The sequence below is a fragment of the Schistocerca serialis genome, chromosome 9 (genome assembly GCF_023864345.2).
Source record: "Schistocerca serialis cubense isolate TAMUIC-IGC-003099 chromosome 9, iqSchSeri2.2, whole genome shotgun sequence".
NCBI classification, from domain to species: domain Eukaryota; kingdom Metazoa; phylum Arthropoda; class Insecta; order Orthoptera; family Acrididae; genus Schistocerca; species Schistocerca serialis.
The window spans coordinates 244655836-244677224 of record NC_064646.1 but is presented as its reverse complement, the minus strand read 5'-3'; the positions used below and the strand labels follow the sequence as shown (position 1 = coordinate 244677224).

The following is a 21389-nucleotide window of genomic DNA, read 5'->3' as shown; positions in this document are numbered from 1 at the left end:
ACAAGAAAAGATGCAAGGAAAAATCTCAACAGTTTAGACTAAGAGGAGTTATGATGAGATCTATTCAACAATGAAGATCCAGTGCGGAGAGTAAGCACAGCGCACACACACACACACACACACACACACACACACACACACACACATTGCGGGAGTGTGGACCCCACAACCAACACGAACGACGCTAGCTGCTGCTCATTGGTGCTGACTACAAATCTGTTCACCGACACCAATGACGCCCGTGCTGTTCACCGGCGCTGATTCCACACCTGCTCACTGACTCAGCCTAAAACTCTATGCTGGGTGAGCGAAAGACAATTAACTGAGTGTGAAGTTAAGGACACTGTTCAATAATAGACTTTTAATATAGTTATTAAACTCAGAGGTTAATTTTTTTTAACAACAACTCGATCTAAAAGTAAAAAAAAATATGGATAATACTCAAAAAACTGGGGAAACATCAGAACCAGCCATGGCCATGACAGTGACAAAAGAAATGCCAGACTGGACTGAGTAGTAAATTTAATTAAAGCACTAAGTCTTAAATTGGACACAGTGAGTACTCAACTAAATGCTAGATTAGATGACCAAAGTGCAGCTGAACATGCTCAAATTGCAACTTTAAGTGAAAACATTAGATGCACTGACTGCAAATTCAGCTGCTTTAAGACTAGAACTAAGTCTTCCAAATTAGATTCAGTAAATACTCAGTTAAATGATAGATTAGATGAACAAAAGGCGGATTCAGCTGCGATAAGAAAGGAAAGGAACTAAGTGCTACTTTAAGTGAAAAGCAAGAAGCACAGGGTGAGGTTTTAAACGCTAAGTTCAGTGCCTTAAATGATAAAGTGGAGGGTTTGCAATTATATTTAGAGAATGAATTAAGTAATTCCCTGACTACCCATGTAAACCATCTGTTCACTGACTTTAGTCAGACACAGAGTAACCAATTTCAGGACTTAGCTAAAAAACTAGAATTTGATACTGAAGATAAATGTAATAATGTAGAAACTGAACTTGGCGAAAAGTTAGGATGATTTCAAAGTGCATGCAATGTTACACTCGATGCTGTAAAGCAGAGGTTGCAGACCTTAAAAGAGGGTTTGGAAAAACAGGACAAATTAATACCTATGGTCCAATCGCAAATTGCATGTGTTAGTACCCAAGTAGATAACATGGAACATGACTTTAAGGAGAAACTAGTCACTTCAGACTTAATAAATATAAGTAATCTGGAGGAACAAGCAGATGGAATAATCGATCGAAAAGTTGATGTGAGGGTAATCTCCAGAAACGTTTTGACTGTTGCTTTTTCCAAACTTAATGATATTAACAATGTTATAGATAACTTGTGTGAAGAATTCAAACCTGTCCACGACAGAGTAGAAAATAGAATAACTTCACTTAATGTTGTGTTTTCTAGTAAAGTGGTAATTGTTTTGTTGTGAGGAGGCTTTCACACAAAATTTAACGAGAAGTATTGGTCCGTAAGTAATCGAGTGAGGTTAATGTCAGGTCCATGGGATCCAACTGGAGTCTCATCTATCTCCCAGGGGCATTAACATTCTGTGTTAATGGGTGGAGTGACGACCGTCGGATCCCTAGCGGTTTTCAACATTTCTTCTGCAATAAAATTTTTCTGCACCGAATACCCCAATTTCTTACACTATCCTCTACTTCTTACACTATCACTCTACTTCTTCTATTATCCTATCATCCACCATTAGGAGAAGTCGTCCTCGGGTGTTAGAGGATTGTGCCTGTTGAGTCGCCTTCATGCTGCGCTCTAGTCAGCAGTGGTCTCGATTGTAATGTCGACAGCAGCCGATGCAGTCTCTGAGGAGAGTTTGTAGTGGAGGTGAGTTGGTAGTAAAAATATTTCTGTTACTGATAAATCAGATATGTTGTTGTTGTTGTGGTCTTCAGTCCTGAGACTGGTTTGATGCAGCTCTCCATGCTACTCTATCCTGTGCCAGCTTTTTCATCTCCCAGTACCTACTGCAACCTACATCCTTCTGAATCTGCTTAGTGTATTCATCTCTTGGTCTCCCTCTACGATTTTTACCCTCCACGCTGCCCTCCAATACTAAATTGGTGATCCCTTGATGCCTCAGAACATGTCCTACCAACCGATCCCTTCTTCTGGTCAAGTTTTGCCACAAACTTCTCTTCTCCCCAATCCTATTCAATACTTCCTCATTAGTTATGTGATCTACCCATCTAATCTTCAGCATTCTTCTGTAGCACCACATTTTGAAAGCTTCTATTCTCTTCTTGAAAAAAAAAAAAAAAAAAAATCAGATATATGCACAGTATTTACCAATCATTTTCTGGGCATTGCTGGTCAATTAAATAAAAACTTACTTGCTACAGGGAATCATATAACTCTCCTGGAAAATGCCTTTCTGAGCTTGATGTCTGAAATACTCCTCTGTGATACTGAAAAGGGGGAGACTGAGTCAATAATTAAATCACTGAAGGCTAAAGACTCTCATGGATATGATGGAGTGCCTGGCAGAATATTCAAGAAATGGGCTGCACATGTCAGCCCTGTATTTAGCCATATTTGTAATTTTTCCTTTAAGAATGGTCAGTTTCCTGAATGATTAAAGTACTCTGTAGTAAAGCTGCTTTATAAAAAGGGAGAAAGGGATAGTCAATTTTAGACCTATTTCGACGCCATCAGTATTTGTTAAAGTTATTGAAAAGGCTGTGTATGTATGGATAGCTGATCATTTATATCACATAATTTGCTATCAAATGCATAGTTTGGCTTTAGAAGTGGTTTAACAATTGAAAATGCTATGTTCTCTTTTTGCTGTGAGGTAATGGATGGATTAAACACAAGGTTTCAAACGCTAGGCATTTGTTTTGATTTAACTGAGGCATTTGATTGTGTTAATCACAAAATATTGCTCCAGAAGTCGGACCCTGATGGAATACGCAGAGTGTCTCACAAGCGGTTCACTTCTTACATTAACAACAGACAGCAAAAGTTCATTATTCACGTTGTTGAGAATGGCTGCGATGTGGGGTCTGAGTGAGGCACGGTCAAATGGTGGTGCCCCAGGGACGAGTGTTGGGACTGCTCCTGTTCCTTATTAATATAAATGATATGCACTCTAGTATTATGGGTAACTCTAAAATATTTCTGTTTGCTGATGATACTAGCTTGGCAGTCAAGGATGTTGTGTGCAACATTGGTTTGATTTCAAATAGTGCAGTTCATGACAAGTTCATGGCTTGTAGAAAATAAACTAAGGCTAAGTCACAGTAAGACTCAGTTTTTACAGTTTCTAACAGACATGTTTGAGATTGTAAGTCTGTCAGAGACAGCAAATGACTTGGACAGTGTCTTGAAAGGAGGATATAAGATGAACATCAACAAAAGCAAAACGAGGATAATGGAATGTAGACGAATTAAGTTGGGTGATGCTGAGGGAATTAGAGTAGGAAATGAGACACTTAAAGTAGTAAAGGAGTTTTGCTATTTGGGGAGCAAAATAACTGATGATGGTTAAAGTAGATAAGATATAAAATGTAGACTGGCAATGGCAAGGAAAGCGTTTCTGAAGAAGAGAAATTTGTTAACACTGAGTATAGATTTAAGTGTCAGGAAGTCGTTTCTGAAAGTACTTGTATGGAGTGTAGCCATGTATGGAAGTGAAAGATGGACGATAAATAGTTTGGACAAGAAGAGGATAGAAGCTTTTGAAATGTGGTGCTACAGAAGAATGCTGAAGATTAGATGGGTAGATCACATAACTAATGAGGAGGTATTGAATAGAATTGGGGAGAAGAGGAGTTTGTGGTACAACTTGACAAGAAGAAGGGACCGGTTGGTAAGACATGTTCTGAGGCATCAAGGGATCACAAATTTAGCACTGGAGGGCAACATGGAGGGTAAAAATCGTAGAGGGAGACCAAGAGGTGAATACAGTAAGCAGATTCAGAAGGATGTAGGTGGCATTAGGTACTGGGAGATGAAGAGGCTTGCACAAGATAGAGTAGCATAGAAGCAGTCTCAGGACTGAAGACCACAACAACTACAACATTAAAATAAAGATGTCAGAAAAGCTAACAGATAGGAATGGTGGTTTCAACATAAGTAATCCTCGGAGTCTGGCACTCAGTTCATTAAAATCTCATTGGTCATCACATTCACAGAGCTGAAAATGCAGAGAGAATTTGCATTTTGCAGAATATCAGAGCGAGCGCTGAAAAATAAAAGATCATCAAAGGGTGTGTTGGGTGTTGGAAATCAACTCAGCTGTAAATGGTGGTGTGAGTCCAACAATAGTTCACAGTCTGGTTGGAGTCCATGCAGTGAGTATGCATAAGAGCAAAACTCATAGCACCTGAAGAAGATGGCTGAATTGGTCATCAGGACATGCATAAAATGGAAACAAAACTCAGCAGAGTAACTGAAAGCACACTATATATCAATTACACCGAGAAAATCTGAGAGTTCACATTTACAGGATTGTTTTTATGAAGGTTCATTTTTATGAATAAAGTTTGAAAAATGGGAAGATTCCAAGGTGTGAAAAAAAACAAGTAATAATAAAGTAACACTAAGAATAAAATTTGCCAAATGTACATGAAAATGATGAAGGGATCAATGAGTGCATCACCCTGTCATATTTCAGTGCCAGTATTAGTTTTTACTAGGGAAGCAAGAAACTTATTTTGTGTAATCTGACAAGGAACTTGCATTTTTCATGTTGACAGCCTAGTAATATAATATACTTTTGTAAGCTGTGTGCCTTACCCTTGCTCCAGCAAGCACCAATGATCTGACAAGCATTTCTGATCCAGCAGCTGCAGCAAGCTGCAATGGTGGTGTCTGACTAGTATCTTGCACTCTCGAGTTGACATCCACATGTATGGAAAGCAGAAAAAGAACACTCTCCATGTCTCCCTTTTGGATAGCAGTGTGCAGAAAGTTCCGGCCTTTATTATCGTACTGTCAACAATAACAAAAGTATTACTATTTACATGTGTTATTTTTATAGCAATGAAATAAAAGCTTTGTTACATGTTTTACATGGATTTAAAAAATGCAACAACCTCTGAAAATATTTATGAAAACTGGCAAATGGGCATTCCTTCAGAATGAGCACTGCTGAGAAACATGGGGTATTCTTAACTTCCCTTAAGAGTTTGTAATATATTTGCCATTCATCATGTTTTAGTGCAAATTATACTTAAAAATATAGCCTGCATCATCAATACCTAGAAAAATCAACGCTTTGATTGTGATCTATAATAATTTACACTGAATTACAACCATGTTAGTAGGACGCATGTAGCGATTGTTTGCCAGTAGTGAAACAAAATTACAATGTTAAGTGTTTGATGTTGTAAGGTAAAACGTAAATTATAAGGATTTACAAAATAACTAAAAATTACAATGCTTCCTCATGCCATCATAAACCGTATTTGCAATGGGAAGGGAAACAGTAATCACTCATTGGATAGCTGAGCCACTGAGCTGTGGACAGGCACAAGGGCAATACTGGAAATTTTGCTGAGTTTTAGAGAACGTTCCCTACACAGCTAAAAATCTTACTTTATTTTTTGATTCCAGTAACCAGTTTTTGTCTCTGAGACCATTTTCAGACACTACGAGCTGGTTCACTGTGCTGCTGAGCAGTACCTGCTGGTACCTGTCGCAACTGCTCAACTAGAAGTTGCAATATGAACCAGTAAGTACTACTCAGCGACTCTATGAACTGCCTCCTCACGTCATCATAGCACCTGATCTGGAGACATTTTTCTATGCCAAAACCAGTTACTAGAATACAAAATAAATAAATTTTTATGATTTGGACTCTACTTTTATTAAAACTTAACTGAAAGGAAAGTAGCTACACCTCTGTTTCTTTTATATTTCTATTGCACCCAAAACTTTCTAGTACTGTATTAGCTAAAGTATAGTTATATAGTGATACACAAATTTATTTGATGATGATTACTATGTGGAAACCATGGATGAATATGTCCCATAAATACTACAGTGTGTCTTGATCATGGAAACAGAATAAAACGTGTGAGAACAATATCGAAGTAAAGAAAACAAACAACTACTTGAAAACTGAACATCTCTGAATTGATTATAGGTGCAACACAATGTTTCAAATGTTCAGATTCATCTCTGAATATCCATTTTTGAAAATTTTATAATTTTTAATGGCTTATATATCTAACTCACCTGCTCAGCTGCTGTAGGCATACGGTCAAGGATGGCCTGCGCTGCTCTGTTATTACGGTATGTGAGAGCTGCAGCAAATGGTGTTAGACCAGCTTTGTCCCTTAGTGTCAAGTCTAATCCAGGATGACAAAGCAGCAGAGAAATAATACCATCATGCTGGTTTTCTATGGCTATATGTAATGGAGTTTTGCCCTGAATGTCCTGCATAACATTGAACACAAAATTTGTAATACATTATCATAAGATTTGAAAAACCATTGATGATGTCAAATTTTAATATGAAAACCTCACATGAGCATATATTTTATATCTACATTCATAGTCTCCAAACCACTGTTGAGTCCTTGGCAGAGTGTTCTTTCCATTATAACATGCATTAGGGTTTCTTATCACTCTGTAAACGTATAGAGCTTGGGAAGACTAGAATGTAAACTTCATTCACAGAGTTTTCTAATCTCCTACGTTAACCCTTTTGTGGGCGCACCTGCGGCAGTTAGCCACAAGATTTAGTTTTCTGTTAGTATCACAGATAGCGTTACAGTTGTGTCCACGTCCAGATATGTATTTGTTACTCTGAACAGATGTCACCACTTACTACATTTGTGCAAGTCATGCTTTCAGCAGTTTGGTCGGTATTGTTTTTTGAAATGCAATTGTTGCATTTGCGATGTGTTTGCCGTTATGGGTCTTGTTATGTAAGTATTTTCTAGACTTGTGTTTTTCTTTTGCCTGAAGGGAATCTTTCTTTTATATTAGTATATAATGAATGTTCAAATTGAATCAGAGTTCCCATATGCAATTTTTACAATCTTGGACATTGATTTACCACAATATATTACTTTTATAAAAGCATGTATTTCATTAGGTCTCACAAAAGCATGGAAATGGAGAAAAAGAAGGCATTTGACAGGCACCATCTAATAGTACGTCCTGAAGACTATGAGAAAGTATTGCGAGAATTGTCAGAAGAAGAATTACAAGAATTGTCAGATTCATGTGAATCTGAGTTGGAAGAGGAAGTTATTGAAGAAGAAAACCACAGCAGTAACTCTGAACAATCAACAGAGGAAACAGAAAACCACTTGGTTGAGGAGAGGAGAAACAAACAGATGATTACCGATTTTATGTGGGAAAAGATAAAGAAACTGTTTGGTTAAGTGAACCACTTCCTCCTTCTTCTAAAACCAAGTCCAAGAACATCCTAAAAGTTTTGCCAGGTCCTGAAGTGCTGAAGTTACGGAAGAAGAAATTGATGCCTTTTTCCTATTTATTACTGATGGGATGATTGACAATATTGTGGAAAATACAAACCAATACATACAGAGTAGTAAAATAGCTGAAGTCCAATATTCAAGAGAACGAGACTGCAGAGAGACTACGAAACCAGAGATACAGGCTCTTTTAGGTGTGTTATATCTAATAGGTATAAAGAAAAGAGGACACACTAATTGGAAACAGATGGTACTGGAATGACTATTTTACGAGCTCTCTTCAGCTATAAGCACATTTGCTTTCTGCTTCGAACTCTTAGGTTTGATGACCTGGGTACACGGAATGAAAGAAAACAAAATGACAAACTAGCACCTATTCGGGATTTCCATCAAGAGTTTGTCAACAACTGACTTGCTCACTGCAATGTCAGTGAGTTTGTCGCTATTAATGAGATGTTGCATCCTTGCGGAGGACACTGTGGATTTGTACAGTATGTCCCTAACAAGCCTACAAAATATGGGATCAAGATTTATGCCTTGTGTGGTGCCAAAACATTTTACACCCTGAACTTTGAGATTTACTGTGGCAAGCAGATGCCAGGAGCCTACCTGAAGATTAACAAGCCTGATGACATTGTGCAAAGATTAGTGACACCAATTGAGAAAACAAACAGAAATCTTATGACTGACAATTACTACATTAGCTACCCTCAGGCTGAAAACCTCCTTGGCAAAGGTTTATGAATGCTCCATTTCATAATGTGTTCCCCTGTTACTTTCTTTTCATGTGAATCAGTGCAATTAAGTGATAGAATTAAAAGAACCATGAAGGCAATAAAGAGTATCGGCTTGTTATAAATTACAGTGACAATAGTAGACTATTGTGAAGGCCACAAATAAATAAATTATTATTTTTATAGAGCCATGTAATGTTATGTTATGTTTTCTCCAATAAAATGTAACTGGTGATTATATAAAGATTATTTTTCCTTAGATTAAAAATGTAATACTAATTGTGGTGTAAAAACCGCAACGCGCCCACTCAGGGAAGTATGAAAGGCACGCCCACCGAAGGGTTAAATGAAAGATGATATATGATGATCTGAAAATATTTTCTTTTCACATTTGCTTGCATTTCTGGGTTACCTGAAGAATGCAAATATATTCATGTTCTATAGCAACACATGTCCTTCCCAGAATCCAATTTAAATTTTTCCTCATTTCGTCCCTAATGTCCCTAATGCAATGAGTTGTGGTTGTCGCTGGAATAATCGTTACTGCCAGTAGTGAAAGGAATTTATCACTATTGTCTGGTAACAACCCAAAGTGCAAATTGAGTTCTCTGCATCAAGCAGAATTTATTAGGACTGTTGAGATAGTAAGATTTTCGCATGTCAATGAGCCTGCTAGCAATCTTAGAAATACTCCTGACAACAGTACAGAATATGCACATGTTATGGAACTTCTTGGCAGCTTAAAGCTGTGTGCTGGGCCACAACTCTAATATCAGGCCTTTGCCTTTTGCAGCCAAGTATTTACAGACTGAGCTATCCAACCACAGTTCACAACCTGCCCTCAAAGCTGCGCAGCACGTTGACATGAATTTTTGTGAATTATTAGGGTAATGCTGTTGGTCGTTTTCTCCTGCTCACAATACAATCTAGTATCCTCATGAATCTTCTCTTTTATAGTGTTCATTTAGAATTTTTTCTTTTCTGAAAAGAAGTTCTTTTCTTATATTTTAGAAAGTTTCTCATTTGGCCATAGGTAGTATGCTGTTTCCAACTTCCTCACTCTTTCCTGGAGCACTATTCCAGGTGCACCTTTTTGCATTATACCCTCCTCCATGTATTTATTTTATTTATAATATCAGTCATTCTGCATTGGCTTCCACTGACCACAATAGATGCTTTTTGACCTGTAACATTAGTTCTATATTTGCAGTAACTCCAAGGATGTTTTGACCTGTATCCACAATGATTCTTCAAATTACTCAATTATTGGCACATCGGTGGCAAAGGCTACCTACCCAGTCATTTTTGATCCCAAACCTCTTTAATTATCATTCCATTTCTCACTACCAAATATCATGAACTTCTTCCTCTACTTCTTGATCCCAATCTGGAATATGGCATTGGGGAGTAGTGGTAACCTCCTGTCACTAAGTCTCATATTGAAAGTTTGAATAGTGGATCTATGAACTTTAAATGTATCACAACATCCATCATTGTTCCTTTATTAAGTTCTTAGTTTTGTCACCAATCCCAACTTCCTATATTGCACCTAACATGGTTGTTCTGTGAACCTAATTGTACACATTTCTTAAATTAACTAATACAGTCATCCAGTACTGACACTGTAATCATGGTTAAAACCAGTAGAAACATATTTTCTATTTTGAATAATGGAAATTTGAGAACAGTGAAGATTAATCCTAAAAATATTTCTGTTTATATTCTTAAATGTAGCATTATACAAACATATCACATCGTCATAGTGTCTTAATGAAGAGCAATTTATACTGACTTTGTTGTTGATAGCTGCACCATGCTCAATTAATGTTTGTACTACAGTTTCTAGGCCCCATTCACAGCACATGTGAAGAGGGCCTTGCTGATTTCTTGCTTCCTCACCACCTCTTCCGCCTGGTCCAGGTCGTCTTGGGGCATTCATATCACATCCACTGAGAGGAATTTATAGTGTATCAACTTTATGCTTGGTAGAAATGTAAAAGATAGTGAAACAGGTTCTTGTATGGTACTACATTGTGACATGCCAGATATTACACAATCAACAATTTCCAAAACTAACATTAAGCAATGGAAACACCAGGTTGGAACATCAACAATGTAGGAAAAGAGAGATTGCTACTTAGTATAAAGATGACACATTAATTTACAGACAGGCACAATTAAAAGACACTTACACATCAGCTTTAGGCCACAGCCTTCACCAGAAAAAGAAAGAACGAAAAACACATGCCATTTATTCACACAAGCAAGCACACTTTATGTACACATGACCACCAACTCCCGCAGCTTGGACCAGAATTTTGTCATGGATGGCGGTCACATGTGGTTGAAGCGCGCTTGCTTATGTGAATGAATGGTGAGTGTTTTTCTCTCTTCTGATGAAGGCTGTGGCTGAAAGCTTGTGTGCAAGTCTGTTATCTGTGCCTGTCTTCAATTTAATGTGTCATCTTTATACTAAGTAGCAATCTCTCTTCTCCTACATTGTAAAAACTAACACTAGTTTTTGAAACTTTATTAACTGCAACAGATACAAAATGAAAAGAAAGAAATAGAAAATTTATTTAAAAATACATTTAGTATACCACCAACTATTTGAAGCTTTGCAAATTTAATTGCATCATAGAGCAGTAGCAAATGAAAAAGGGAACACTAGTTCACAGGACTACAGGCCTTAATCCAGCATTTTCCTTCAAAGTAAGTAAGGGAAAACTATACTCTGTTTCTCTCAACTTATAAATACAGGAACAGAATACTAAATAAATAATAATATGTTTCCAATAGCTACACTCAGATTCTGACAAACAAACAACACATTGTTGGAGTACATACACCTGCATGGTCAATGCACTGCCTTTTATTATTCTTATTAAAATAACATATCCTGCCAGTACAATTTTTATTAATAAATAGCTTACAATCGCCCCCATTTGAGCATATGAACGGGTTGATGAATGAAAGAGAGAAGCAGAACACTAATATTGAATTTTTGTGACTAGATTCTATGTACCAACCAACAAGCAAACAGAAAAAGTCACCATTAATGGCTACTATTTCTCAGCTCAGTTTCACTATATTTACACTGGCACAACCCAACTGAATGAGCAGAAGGTTCATTTTCTGTATTATGCTACACGACAAGCTTGAAAGTTGGTACTATGATGTAGACTGATGATTATATTTGTCCATGAAATCAAAATGGGCCAAAGAAAGTGTTCTGCTAATAAAGCTGATGGGATAACTACACTCCTGGAAATTGAAATAAGAACACCGTGAATTCATTGTCCCAGGAAGGGGAAACTTTATTGACACATTCCTGGGGTCAGATACATCACATGATCACACTGACAGAACCACAGGCACATAGACACAGGCAACAGAGCACGCACAATGTCGGCACTAGTACAGTGTATATCCACCTTTCGCAGCAATGCAGGCTGCTATTCTCCCATGGAGACGATCGTAGAGATGCTGGATGTAGTCCTGTGGAACGGCTTGCCATGCCATTTCCACCTGGCACCTCAGTTGGACCAGCGTTCGTGCTGGACGTGCAGACCGCATGAGACGACGCTTCATCCAGTCCCAAACATGCTCAATGGGGGACAGATCCGGAGATCTTGCTGGCCAGGGTAGTTGACTTACACCTTCTAGAGCACGTTGGGTGGCACGGGATACATGCGGACGTGCATTGTCCTGTTGGAACAGCAAGTTCCCTTGCCGGTCTAGGAATGGTAGAACGATGGGTTCGATGACGGTTTGGATGTACCGTGCACTATTCAGTGTCCCCTCGACGATCACCAGTGGTGTACGGCCAGTGTAGGAGATCGCTCCCCACACCATAATGCCAGGTGTTGGCCCTGTGTGCCTCGGTCGTATGCAGTCCTGATTGTGGCGCTCACCTGCACGGCGCCAAACACGCATACGACCATCATTGGCACCAAGGCAGAAGCGACTCTCATCGCTGAAGACGACACGTCTCCATTCGTCCCTCCATTCACGCCTGTCGCGACACCACTGGAGGCAGGCTGCACGATGTTGGGGCGTGAGCGGAAGACGGCCTAACGGTGTGCGGGACCGTAGCCCAGCTTCATGGAGACGGTTGCGAATGGTCCTCGCCGATACCCCAGGAGCAACAGTGTCCCTAATTTGCTGGGAAGTGGCGGTGCGGTCCCCTACGGCACTGCGTAGGATCCTACGGTCTTGGCGTGCATCCGTGCGTCGCTGCGGTCCGGTCCCAGGTCGACGGGCACGTGCACCTTCCGCCGACCACTGGCGACAACATCGATGTACTGTGGAGACCTCACGCCCCACGTGTTGAGCAATTCGGCGGTACGTCCACCCGGCCTCCCGCATGCCCACTATACGCCCTCGCTCAAAGTCCGTCAACTGCACATACGGTTCACGTCCACGCTGTCGCGGCATGCTACCAGTGTTAAAGACTGCGATGGAGCTCCGTATGCCACGGCAAACTGGCCGACACTGACGGCGGCGGTGCACAAATGCTGCGCAGCTAGCGCCATTCGACGGCCAACACCGCGGTTCCTGGTGTGTCCGCTGTGCCGTGCGTGTGATCATTGCTTGTACAGCCCTCTCGCAGTGTCCGGTGCAAGTATGGTGGGTCTGACACACCGGTGTCAATGTGTTCTTTTTTCCATTTCCAGGAGTGTATATGATGTGGACCTTTGACATGAGACTAAGTATTAGCAGCTAAGTACCAACAGCATTGTAAAAAATCATTCAAATTACTTACCTCTGTATAAGAAACCGAGCTACTGATTCATTGTTCTCATCAATGGCTCTGTGAAGTAAGGTCTGGTACGAACCCTCAGGCCCTTCAGACCAACAATCCGTATCTGCTCCATTCCTATAGTAGTGGTTATAAACATTAACATCATTAGTTTCTATGCGTATAGAGTAACTGCTTAACATGCAAATGCTCAGAGCCAGTTTCAGAGTAATTTCAGTTGTGTGATAAAAACAAATCCAACAATTAGTCTGCCTCTGTCATTTGAACAGAATGAGAAGTACTGACTTTTAACATTAGGTATTAGTGACCACGGTGAGATGCTCCACCAGACTACACCTACTTCAAAATAATAGACCAGAATACTTTCCTGAAGCACAATTGTAGAAGTTTGTTATTTTGCTTGCATTAATATTCAGTAAATAAGATTAAAGGAATCTCAAATTCATTTTGCAAAGATACTTGTTACAATACAGTTTCAAAACTTTTATCCATAAAGGATGAGAATCACTGCAACTGTGATATATAAAGGTTTCTTGAAATTACTGCAATCAGGGTACTGGTTGCAGTGATTTCAAGACACCTTCCATACAGTTTTAGTTATGAGTGCTGATGATTACACTACAAGTATGTTTTACTTTCTGCAAGCTGCTGTACAGTGCATAGTGACAGACATTAGAAATTGCCTTTGCTATTTCAACACAATTGTTTATATGTTATTTTCCAACATTAATAATTTGAGACAAAATTAAAATAATATTTGAGTAGGGGAGAGTGGGGGTTGTGAAAAGTGAAAATAGGAAATATGTTCATTACTGTAGTTGATTTAGTTGTTTAAGAAAAACCTGACAGCATCCACATACTAAACTCTTTCAATAACCACTTCCATAAACTCTTTCAATAACCACTTCCATAAACTCTTTCAATAACCACTTCCATAAACTCTTTCAATAACCACTTCCATAAACTCTTTCAATAACCACTTCCATAAACTCTTTCAATAACCACTTCCATAAACTCTTTCAATAACCACTTCCATAAACTCTTTCAATAACCACTTCCATAAACTCTTTCAATAACCACTTCCATTATACAGAAAAAAGCTAGTGTAGCTAGTTTGGAAGAAAAAACCTGTAGTATATGTGGGAAGCATGAATTTAAGTTTCCTAAGGTTGTTATGATTTTGAAATCATTTTCGGCATGGTGGTGTCATCCAAATGGAGTGAAGGCACTTTTTCCTATTCCAAAGCTTTTCTAGCTTCTCCTCTTTGCTGTGCCCCTCATCCTCATATGGGTACTTTATGTATTATGTTAGGTTTTCCTAGCCTAATTGACAGCATCTGCTGGCTGAATATTGAAGATTTTAAAATAATGTGAGAAGTATTTGAACAAAAATTCAGCAACTTTTTGTTAGCCTATGAAATAAAAAAAATTCGCAATTCTCTTACCAGTAAAAACTCTCATGTGATTACTAACATTCCAATGAAAACTCTGAAACACTTTTTTCTTGATACTGCCATTATACTGTGTCATACAATATGTAATGAATTCGATTCAGAAATTCAATTTAAAAGACTATAACAGTTACGAAGAGATGGCTGGCCACTAAACAATTTTATGAGGTAACATTTCCAATAGTGAGGACAGAGAAACACCGAAAGAAGAAAATATTAATTGTAGTTTTTAGAACTTACAGCTTCCTTCTTTAGGGATACACTGGTATTAATTTGGGGAATTTGGAATGGGAGTGGTGAGGAGGTAATTCAGAGAGAGAGAGAGAGAGAGAGAGAGAGAGAGAGAGAGAGAGAGAGAGAGAGAGAGAGAGAGACTTCGGACAAATTTTCGTTATCCAGATCACTTTTTTTTTTTTTTTAACAGTTAGGTTTGAATGCCATCTTACTAGATGTAATTGAATTTTGCACAATAAATACACTTCTACTTACACCTAGTTTCCTAACTTGAACATTAGCACACTGGACTCGCATTCGGGAGGACGATGGTTCAATCCCGTCTCCGGCCATCCTGATTTAGGTTTTCCGTGATTTCCCTAAATCGTTTCTGGCAAATGCCGGGATGGTTCCTTTGAGAGGGCACGGCCGATTTCCTTCCCCATCCTTCCCTCACCCGAGCTTGCGCTCCGTCTCTAATGACCTCGTTGTCAACGGGATGTTAAACACTAATCTCCTCCTCCTCCCTCCTCCTCCTCCTCCTAACTTGAACACAGTTTCATGTTGTTTGCACCATCTTCACTTACTTTTTGTCTGTATTAAAATCTCTCTTTTTAAATTTACATCACCCTATAGTATTAGTAATTGTGTTACATGCTCCAGTGTCTGTTTTCTCTTAGAATGTCACTTCTCCTCCATCCCATAATGCCCATTACACACATTTATCTCATCTACTCAATATATCTATTATTTTGTACTTTACCTAGCAACAAAAATTTGATAACAATTTTTAACATAAAAATCTTTTTGATATGTTAGTTGGAAGAACACATTCAAAGAGCTGAAAGACACAAAGGTAGCTTACAGGGAGGAAACCATGTGATACAATGACATTTCCATTCTAGTATAAATTCAACAGTACCGTACAAGTATGATGAGGACCTGATTCCATTGTTTAAAGAACTGAATAATAAGGATGACTTAAATACAGGAATATGAAAATTTTGTTTAAATGGTAAGGTGATAAATCATGTGAAAACAGAAGGTTTGGAAAATCAAAGGGAAAAAATATTAATTTTAAAAATACTGCAAAATGTCATTTTCTTTCTTCTTTAAGAACACCATCATAATTTTTATTAGCTTTATGTTCTGTGATGTACAACACCCACTGTTTCTCATTATCTGTCACAATAGTGGTTAATTAAATTGACAGCAGTTTCAAATAAATTCAGCAAATATGGTTGGATAGAAACATTGAAACCTATCCATACAATGCATGCTGCTAAAATGCTAGTATGTAACATAACTCATTATTGACCATAGTTTCAGTAACAATCAATCCATTCAACCATTAAAGTAACTGAGAAAAACACCTGCAATTCATTTTTATTACTTATCACTATTCTTCTTCTTCTTTTTCTTCTTCGGTAGTGCTACAGCCCTTGGCAAGTCTTGGCTTCTTCAAATATGGTGCCTCTTTTGTTGATTTTATTTACTGCACTATGCAGGGCTATATTGAATAGGACAGTGGAGAGACTATCACCTTGCTTCATGCCTTTATTAAAATCAAAGCTTTCACTTGTTCTGCTAAGGACCATTTACTTTTGTCTCTGTCATTCTCACTCTGATTAGTCTTATTAGTTTAGCACATATACCAGCTTCTTACAGTACTCGGTGTCGTTCTTGCTGGTTTATACTGCCGAAGGCTTGTTTGAAGATAATAAATAGGAAATGCAGATCTACATCATATTCATAGAACTTTTCCATCATCTGTGTTACCACAAGTATTTGATCAGTTGTTCCTTTGTCTGGTCGAAAATCACACTGTTGTTCCTCTAGCATATCTACTGCACACTTCTGTATCCTTTTGTCTAATGTACTTGTGAAGATCTTATAAGCTGCACTTAGGGGTGTTATACATCTATAGTTATCACATGCTGTTCTGTCCCCTTTCTTATAAATGGGGATTATTATTCCAGTTTTCCAATTCTCTGGAACATTTTCCACTTCCCATATATCTGATATCAGTGCTTGCAGTCTGTTTATTACAGCCTCACCACCAGTTTTTATTAATTCAGGTATTATGTTATCTTCCCCTGAGGCTCAATTGTTTTTTATCTTGTGCACAGCTTGGGAGACCCCTTGTGTTGGCTTTCTTGCCTCATTGGCATCATTGTCTACTTCTAGTTCCACTCTTTCCTAGTGTACAGCTGTCTCTTCATCTTCTAGGCTAGGGCTTAGTGTATCTTTGAAGTACTCAGCCCATCTTTCCATCTTTCCACTATCTGCTCTTCCTCCCTTATCATTTTCCCATCTTTACTGAAACATGCCATAATTTTTGGCTGGAGTCTTATTTATTTTGCCTACAGCTTGATAGAACATTGTTATTTCACTCTGTTCCTTTAACTCTTCTAGTTCTTTAAATTTCTTCTTACTCCACTATCTTTTCTTTCTCTCACACAGTCTGTTAGCTCCTCTCCTTAATTCTCTATATTGTTCCACATTATTTCTGGTTTCCCTCTGTAGAACTTTTGTTCTTGCCCTGTTCTTTCCCCCTATTGCTGACCTGCAATCTTCATCAAACCATTCTTGAGTTCTTCTGCTCCTTCTTATTCCTCGTATTTCTTCTGCAGCATCTTTAATGGCTTTTTCAATCCTGCTCCACCTTTCATCTACTCCTATTGCATTCTCTTCACTGCTCAACTTTCTGTTTAGTATTACTTGGCAGTTTTTTACTTCATCAGGTATTTTCAATTTTGTTAGTATTCCATTTAATCTTCTTTCCTGTTCTGTTGTAATTTGTTAATAATGGTTTTTCTCTCAAGACTGATTTTACCACAAAGTGGTCTGAGCCACAGTTCAGTCCTCTGCAGCTCCGTACATCCATAACAGATGTGGAGTGGCATGCAAATCACTAAAATATAGTCAATCTGATTGACTGCAGACTTCCAGGTAGCCAGATAGATCCTTTGGTGTGGGGAAACAGGTACTTATAATAATCGTATTATTCCTTGCTGTGAATTGGCATAGTAAGTCTCCATTATCATTGTTTTCTTCATGTAGTGAATATTTTCCAGAAACACTATTTGGATGTTCATTCCTCCCTTTCTTGCGTTAAAATCTCCTATTACTAGCATGAGGTCATATTTAGGTACTGTGGAGCATACTTTTTCCAAGTCTTCGTAAAACTGCTCTTTAATTATATCCTTTTTTTCTTCTGTCGGTGCATGTTTCATTATACGGTGAAATAAGTAATTGTTCCGTAACTTAAATTCTATTGTTGACTTATAAACAAATATAAATACTGTATTAATTATAAACATTTGGAAGACGAAACACTGGCATTCTTAAAGTATTTATTTGGCTCTATTCGAAAACATGTTAGCAAAGCCAGCCCTTAATTCTAAAGTAATTACCAATTTTGTCAAAAGTATTGTTTGTGTAACTATATCTGTTAATTTCATCATTTAAACAAATAATTCGGCCTAACCCTTGTCATATAAGAAACTGTTAAAAAGATGAAATTTTTCGATTTATGCAGTTAATTGAAGGAGTTCAGTTTTAACTGTAATTTTTGTAACTTAAACATCAACCAATGTATAGTTTGAGTGCCTGTTATTGTGATGATATAAGAGCCCGATTTTTGGTCCCGAAACAGTCAGTCCACGGCCAAGTTTCAGACAAGAAACCTGTGTTGGTTAGAACAATAACAATGCGTCAACTTGACTGTGAAAAGAGTGTTACACAATTAGGCCATGTGTTAAGACAATGCCAGTGTCTATTCAATATGTACCGTATTATGCAGCATGAACTGTGTGGTTAGGTTTTTACTGCTCATAAATGTTCAACAGTAAACTATTGCAGCGGTATGTTGATGTTTGCTTGCAACCTATTAATGAGACTTATCAAAAGTTAAACACCAGTGCACTGACCATATAACTGTGTATTATTGGGGGGTGGGGGCTGTGAACAGTGAAAGTAAAGAACTGTGAAATGCAAATGTGTACCTGTCGGCTACATGATTTAAAGTAGTTACTGTTTTACTCCACCCCACCCCAATTTTTCAGCTAGTGTAGCTACACAGTATGTCGACACAGAGAGCAATCAATGAAGAAATAAAGCAGGCAAACGACACAACTTCCCCAGTTACTATAATAGCTGTTCCAAGTTGGACTGTTCTTTCTTCTGCTCCACTATATACTAATGAATACTCAGGTGTATATATCTGTCCATTTCCTTGCCATCTTATTTTCTGTAGCCCTACATCATACTTAAATTTTAAAATTTCATTGGCTATTTCTTTCATTTTTCCAGGCTGAAGCATTGTCCTCACATTCCATGATGCTACGGTCAGGTCCTTTATCCATTTCCTTTGCCTGGTAGCTACGCTACCGCCGGCACAGTTCGTGACTTCAACAAAGTACGCGAACCCACCCGCCCGCCACTGAAGGTGCCTACTGTAGCTGTAGCAGTAGCAGTAGTAGTAGTAGCTTTATTCATCCATAGATCTCTTTTTACAAGGATATAGGGCACATGAAAGTCAACTTAAAATAAGCTAATTCGCATACTCATATATTTACAGAGTTCTAGTTAGAGACAATCATTAGATTTACTCATTTGCTATCCTGAAAAACTGAGTCAGCATCTATCCATAATGAGTGAGATGTTGAGCTCAGAAAGAGGAAGAGGCGTTAGTATTGAGCCATACATAGCTTGGGGATAAGTATGTGTTATCTCTACTCTTTGTACCTATCTGTTAGGTATGATCAAAACCAGTCATTAGCTACCCCTCTTATTCCTAATGCTTCTAATTTATTTAATAGAATGTTGTGGTCAACTGTATCAAATGCCTTAGAACGACCCAAAAATATGCATGTGACACACTCATCTTTATCAAGAGCATCAAGTACAACTTTTGTGAATTCTACTATGGCTGACTCCATATTTTTGCCACTTCAGAAACCAAACTGTGATTCGCTTAAAAGATTATATTTATTCAGTCAGTTCATCAATCTGTCTTTCATAATTGCTTCTATTATTTTTGAGAATGCTGACCGCAGGGAAATGGGTCGGTAATTTTCTCTGTCTTCTGCATTACCTATCTTAAGCAAAGGTACAACTCTTGCCTGTTTTAACTGCTCTGGAAATGTCCCTGATGTGAAGGATTCATTTATTATATTTGTTAAGTGGCCTTGTATAATCCCTATGCATTGTTTCAGTATACACATTAGTAATTCATCTAAGCCTACTGACTTTTTATTTTTTAGTTTTTGAATTGTTTTACTGACTTCATTCTCTGTGGTTGGAAGTAACCTCATTGTATTTAGTGCAACATTATTTACAGGTGCTATATTTGTTTGGGGGATTTTTTGCCGTAACTTCTCTGCAATACTTGAAAAATGCTCGTTTACATAGTTTGCTAAGTGCTGTGGATCATTTATTACTTTATCATCCTCCCTTAGCAGTATGTTATTCTGCATTTTTTTTTGCCTCTCCCCATTTCCTTTTTTATAACAACCCAGAGCACTTTGCTTTTATTCCCTTCATTATCTATTATTTTGTCATTAAATGACTCTTTTGCAGCAATCAGCACCTTCCTATAGATCTTTTTGTATCTATGATTAAAACTTAAGAATTCTGGATCATTGCAAATCTTTTTCATGGAACTAAGGTGTTTAAGTGTTTGGGAGGACTTCTTAATACCTGTTGTTACCCATATGTTTTTGTGAGATGTTGATACAGACATGCATACTTTTGGAAATGCATTTTCAAAGTTCAATTTAAACAATGTGGAGAATTTAGAGAATTTCATATCCACATTGGTTTCCTTATACACTTCATCCCACCTTTGTTTTTCTAAATCTTTTGAAATTTTTTTTATTTTGATTTCTGGTAGAAGTCGTTTGTAGGCTTGTAGTTTAGGGAATGATTCAATGCCCAACTTTACTGTTGTTATTTGACAGAGATGGTCTGATCGCCCGAGATCTTTTACAGCTACATCACATTTTTCCCTGTCCTTATTTGTGGCCACATGGTCAATTACTGATGCAGTCATTCTAGTAACCCTTGTTGCACTACTGACCAATAGGGACATGCCAAAACTTTGAAGGATGTTTGTGAAGGTGCTGCTGGATTCATTTATGATATTAGTGTTGATGTTAAAGTCCCCACACAGAATTATGTTGACCTTTGTACTTGCAACTTTATCTAGAACTTCTGTTAACTTATTGAAAAAAGTGTCCACACTACCCCTGGGAGATCTATACACACACAAAATGATTAATTTCTTCGTGATATCAAGCCATGTTAATTAAATACCTGATATTTCAAAGTGTTTGTCTTCACTTACGGCACTGAGGTCATCTCTTGATTTGAACTGTGTTCCTTTTCTGATATAAATGCAAGATCCTCCACCACTTGAAGCAGTTCTGCAGTAAGAGTTTGCCCTTTCATATAATGATAATACTGTATGTTGGATTTCTGTGCCTCTACACCAGTGCTCAGTAATACAAACTACTGTGCAGTTTAAAGATTGGAGCTCAACTTCTAATAGTTGTATTTTATTTTTTATTGATTGCATGTTTTGATGGAGGGTTGTTAAGTCTGTGAAATGCCCCATGTTACTCGTTCCAGTGGTTTGTTTTTCTTCGTGACATGTGGTATGTGTGATATTTGAAGTGTTAAAATCTGTCTTGTGAGTGATTGTTTCAGTGTTTTTTAAGCTGCTGGAGATACTCTTTAGGCAGAGGAACCTGTTGTCTGGATCTACCCTAAGAGGGACTTACTTTTCCTACCTATGACAAC

The 21389-nt window shown here is 38.0% G+C and overlaps 1 protein-coding gene across 3 annotated transcripts in view; it reads right to left on the bottom strand.

Moving 5' to 3' along the window:
* Nucleotides 1–21389, bottom strand: part of LOC126419351 (rabankyrin-5) — a 599595-nt gene that overhangs the window by 239049 nt on the left and 339157 nt on the right. For all 3 annotated transcript variants that reach the window (XR_007575992.1, XM_050086537.1, XM_050086536.1), the window contains exons 15-18: nucleotides 12925–13038; nucleotides 9952–10108; nucleotides 6215–6415; nucleotides 4772–4966 (exon numbers count right to left, since the gene is read on the bottom strand). Coding sequence is in view for 2 of the 3 variants with exons in the window: in XM_050086537.1 (XP_049942494.1) it covers nucleotides 4772–4966; nucleotides 6215–6415; nucleotides 9952–10108; nucleotides 12925–13038 (667 nt within the window). In the remaining variant the exon portion in view is untranslated. The remainder of the gene's footprint in view (nucleotides 1–4771; nucleotides 4967–6214; nucleotides 6416–9951; nucleotides 10109–12924; nucleotides 13039–21389) is intronic.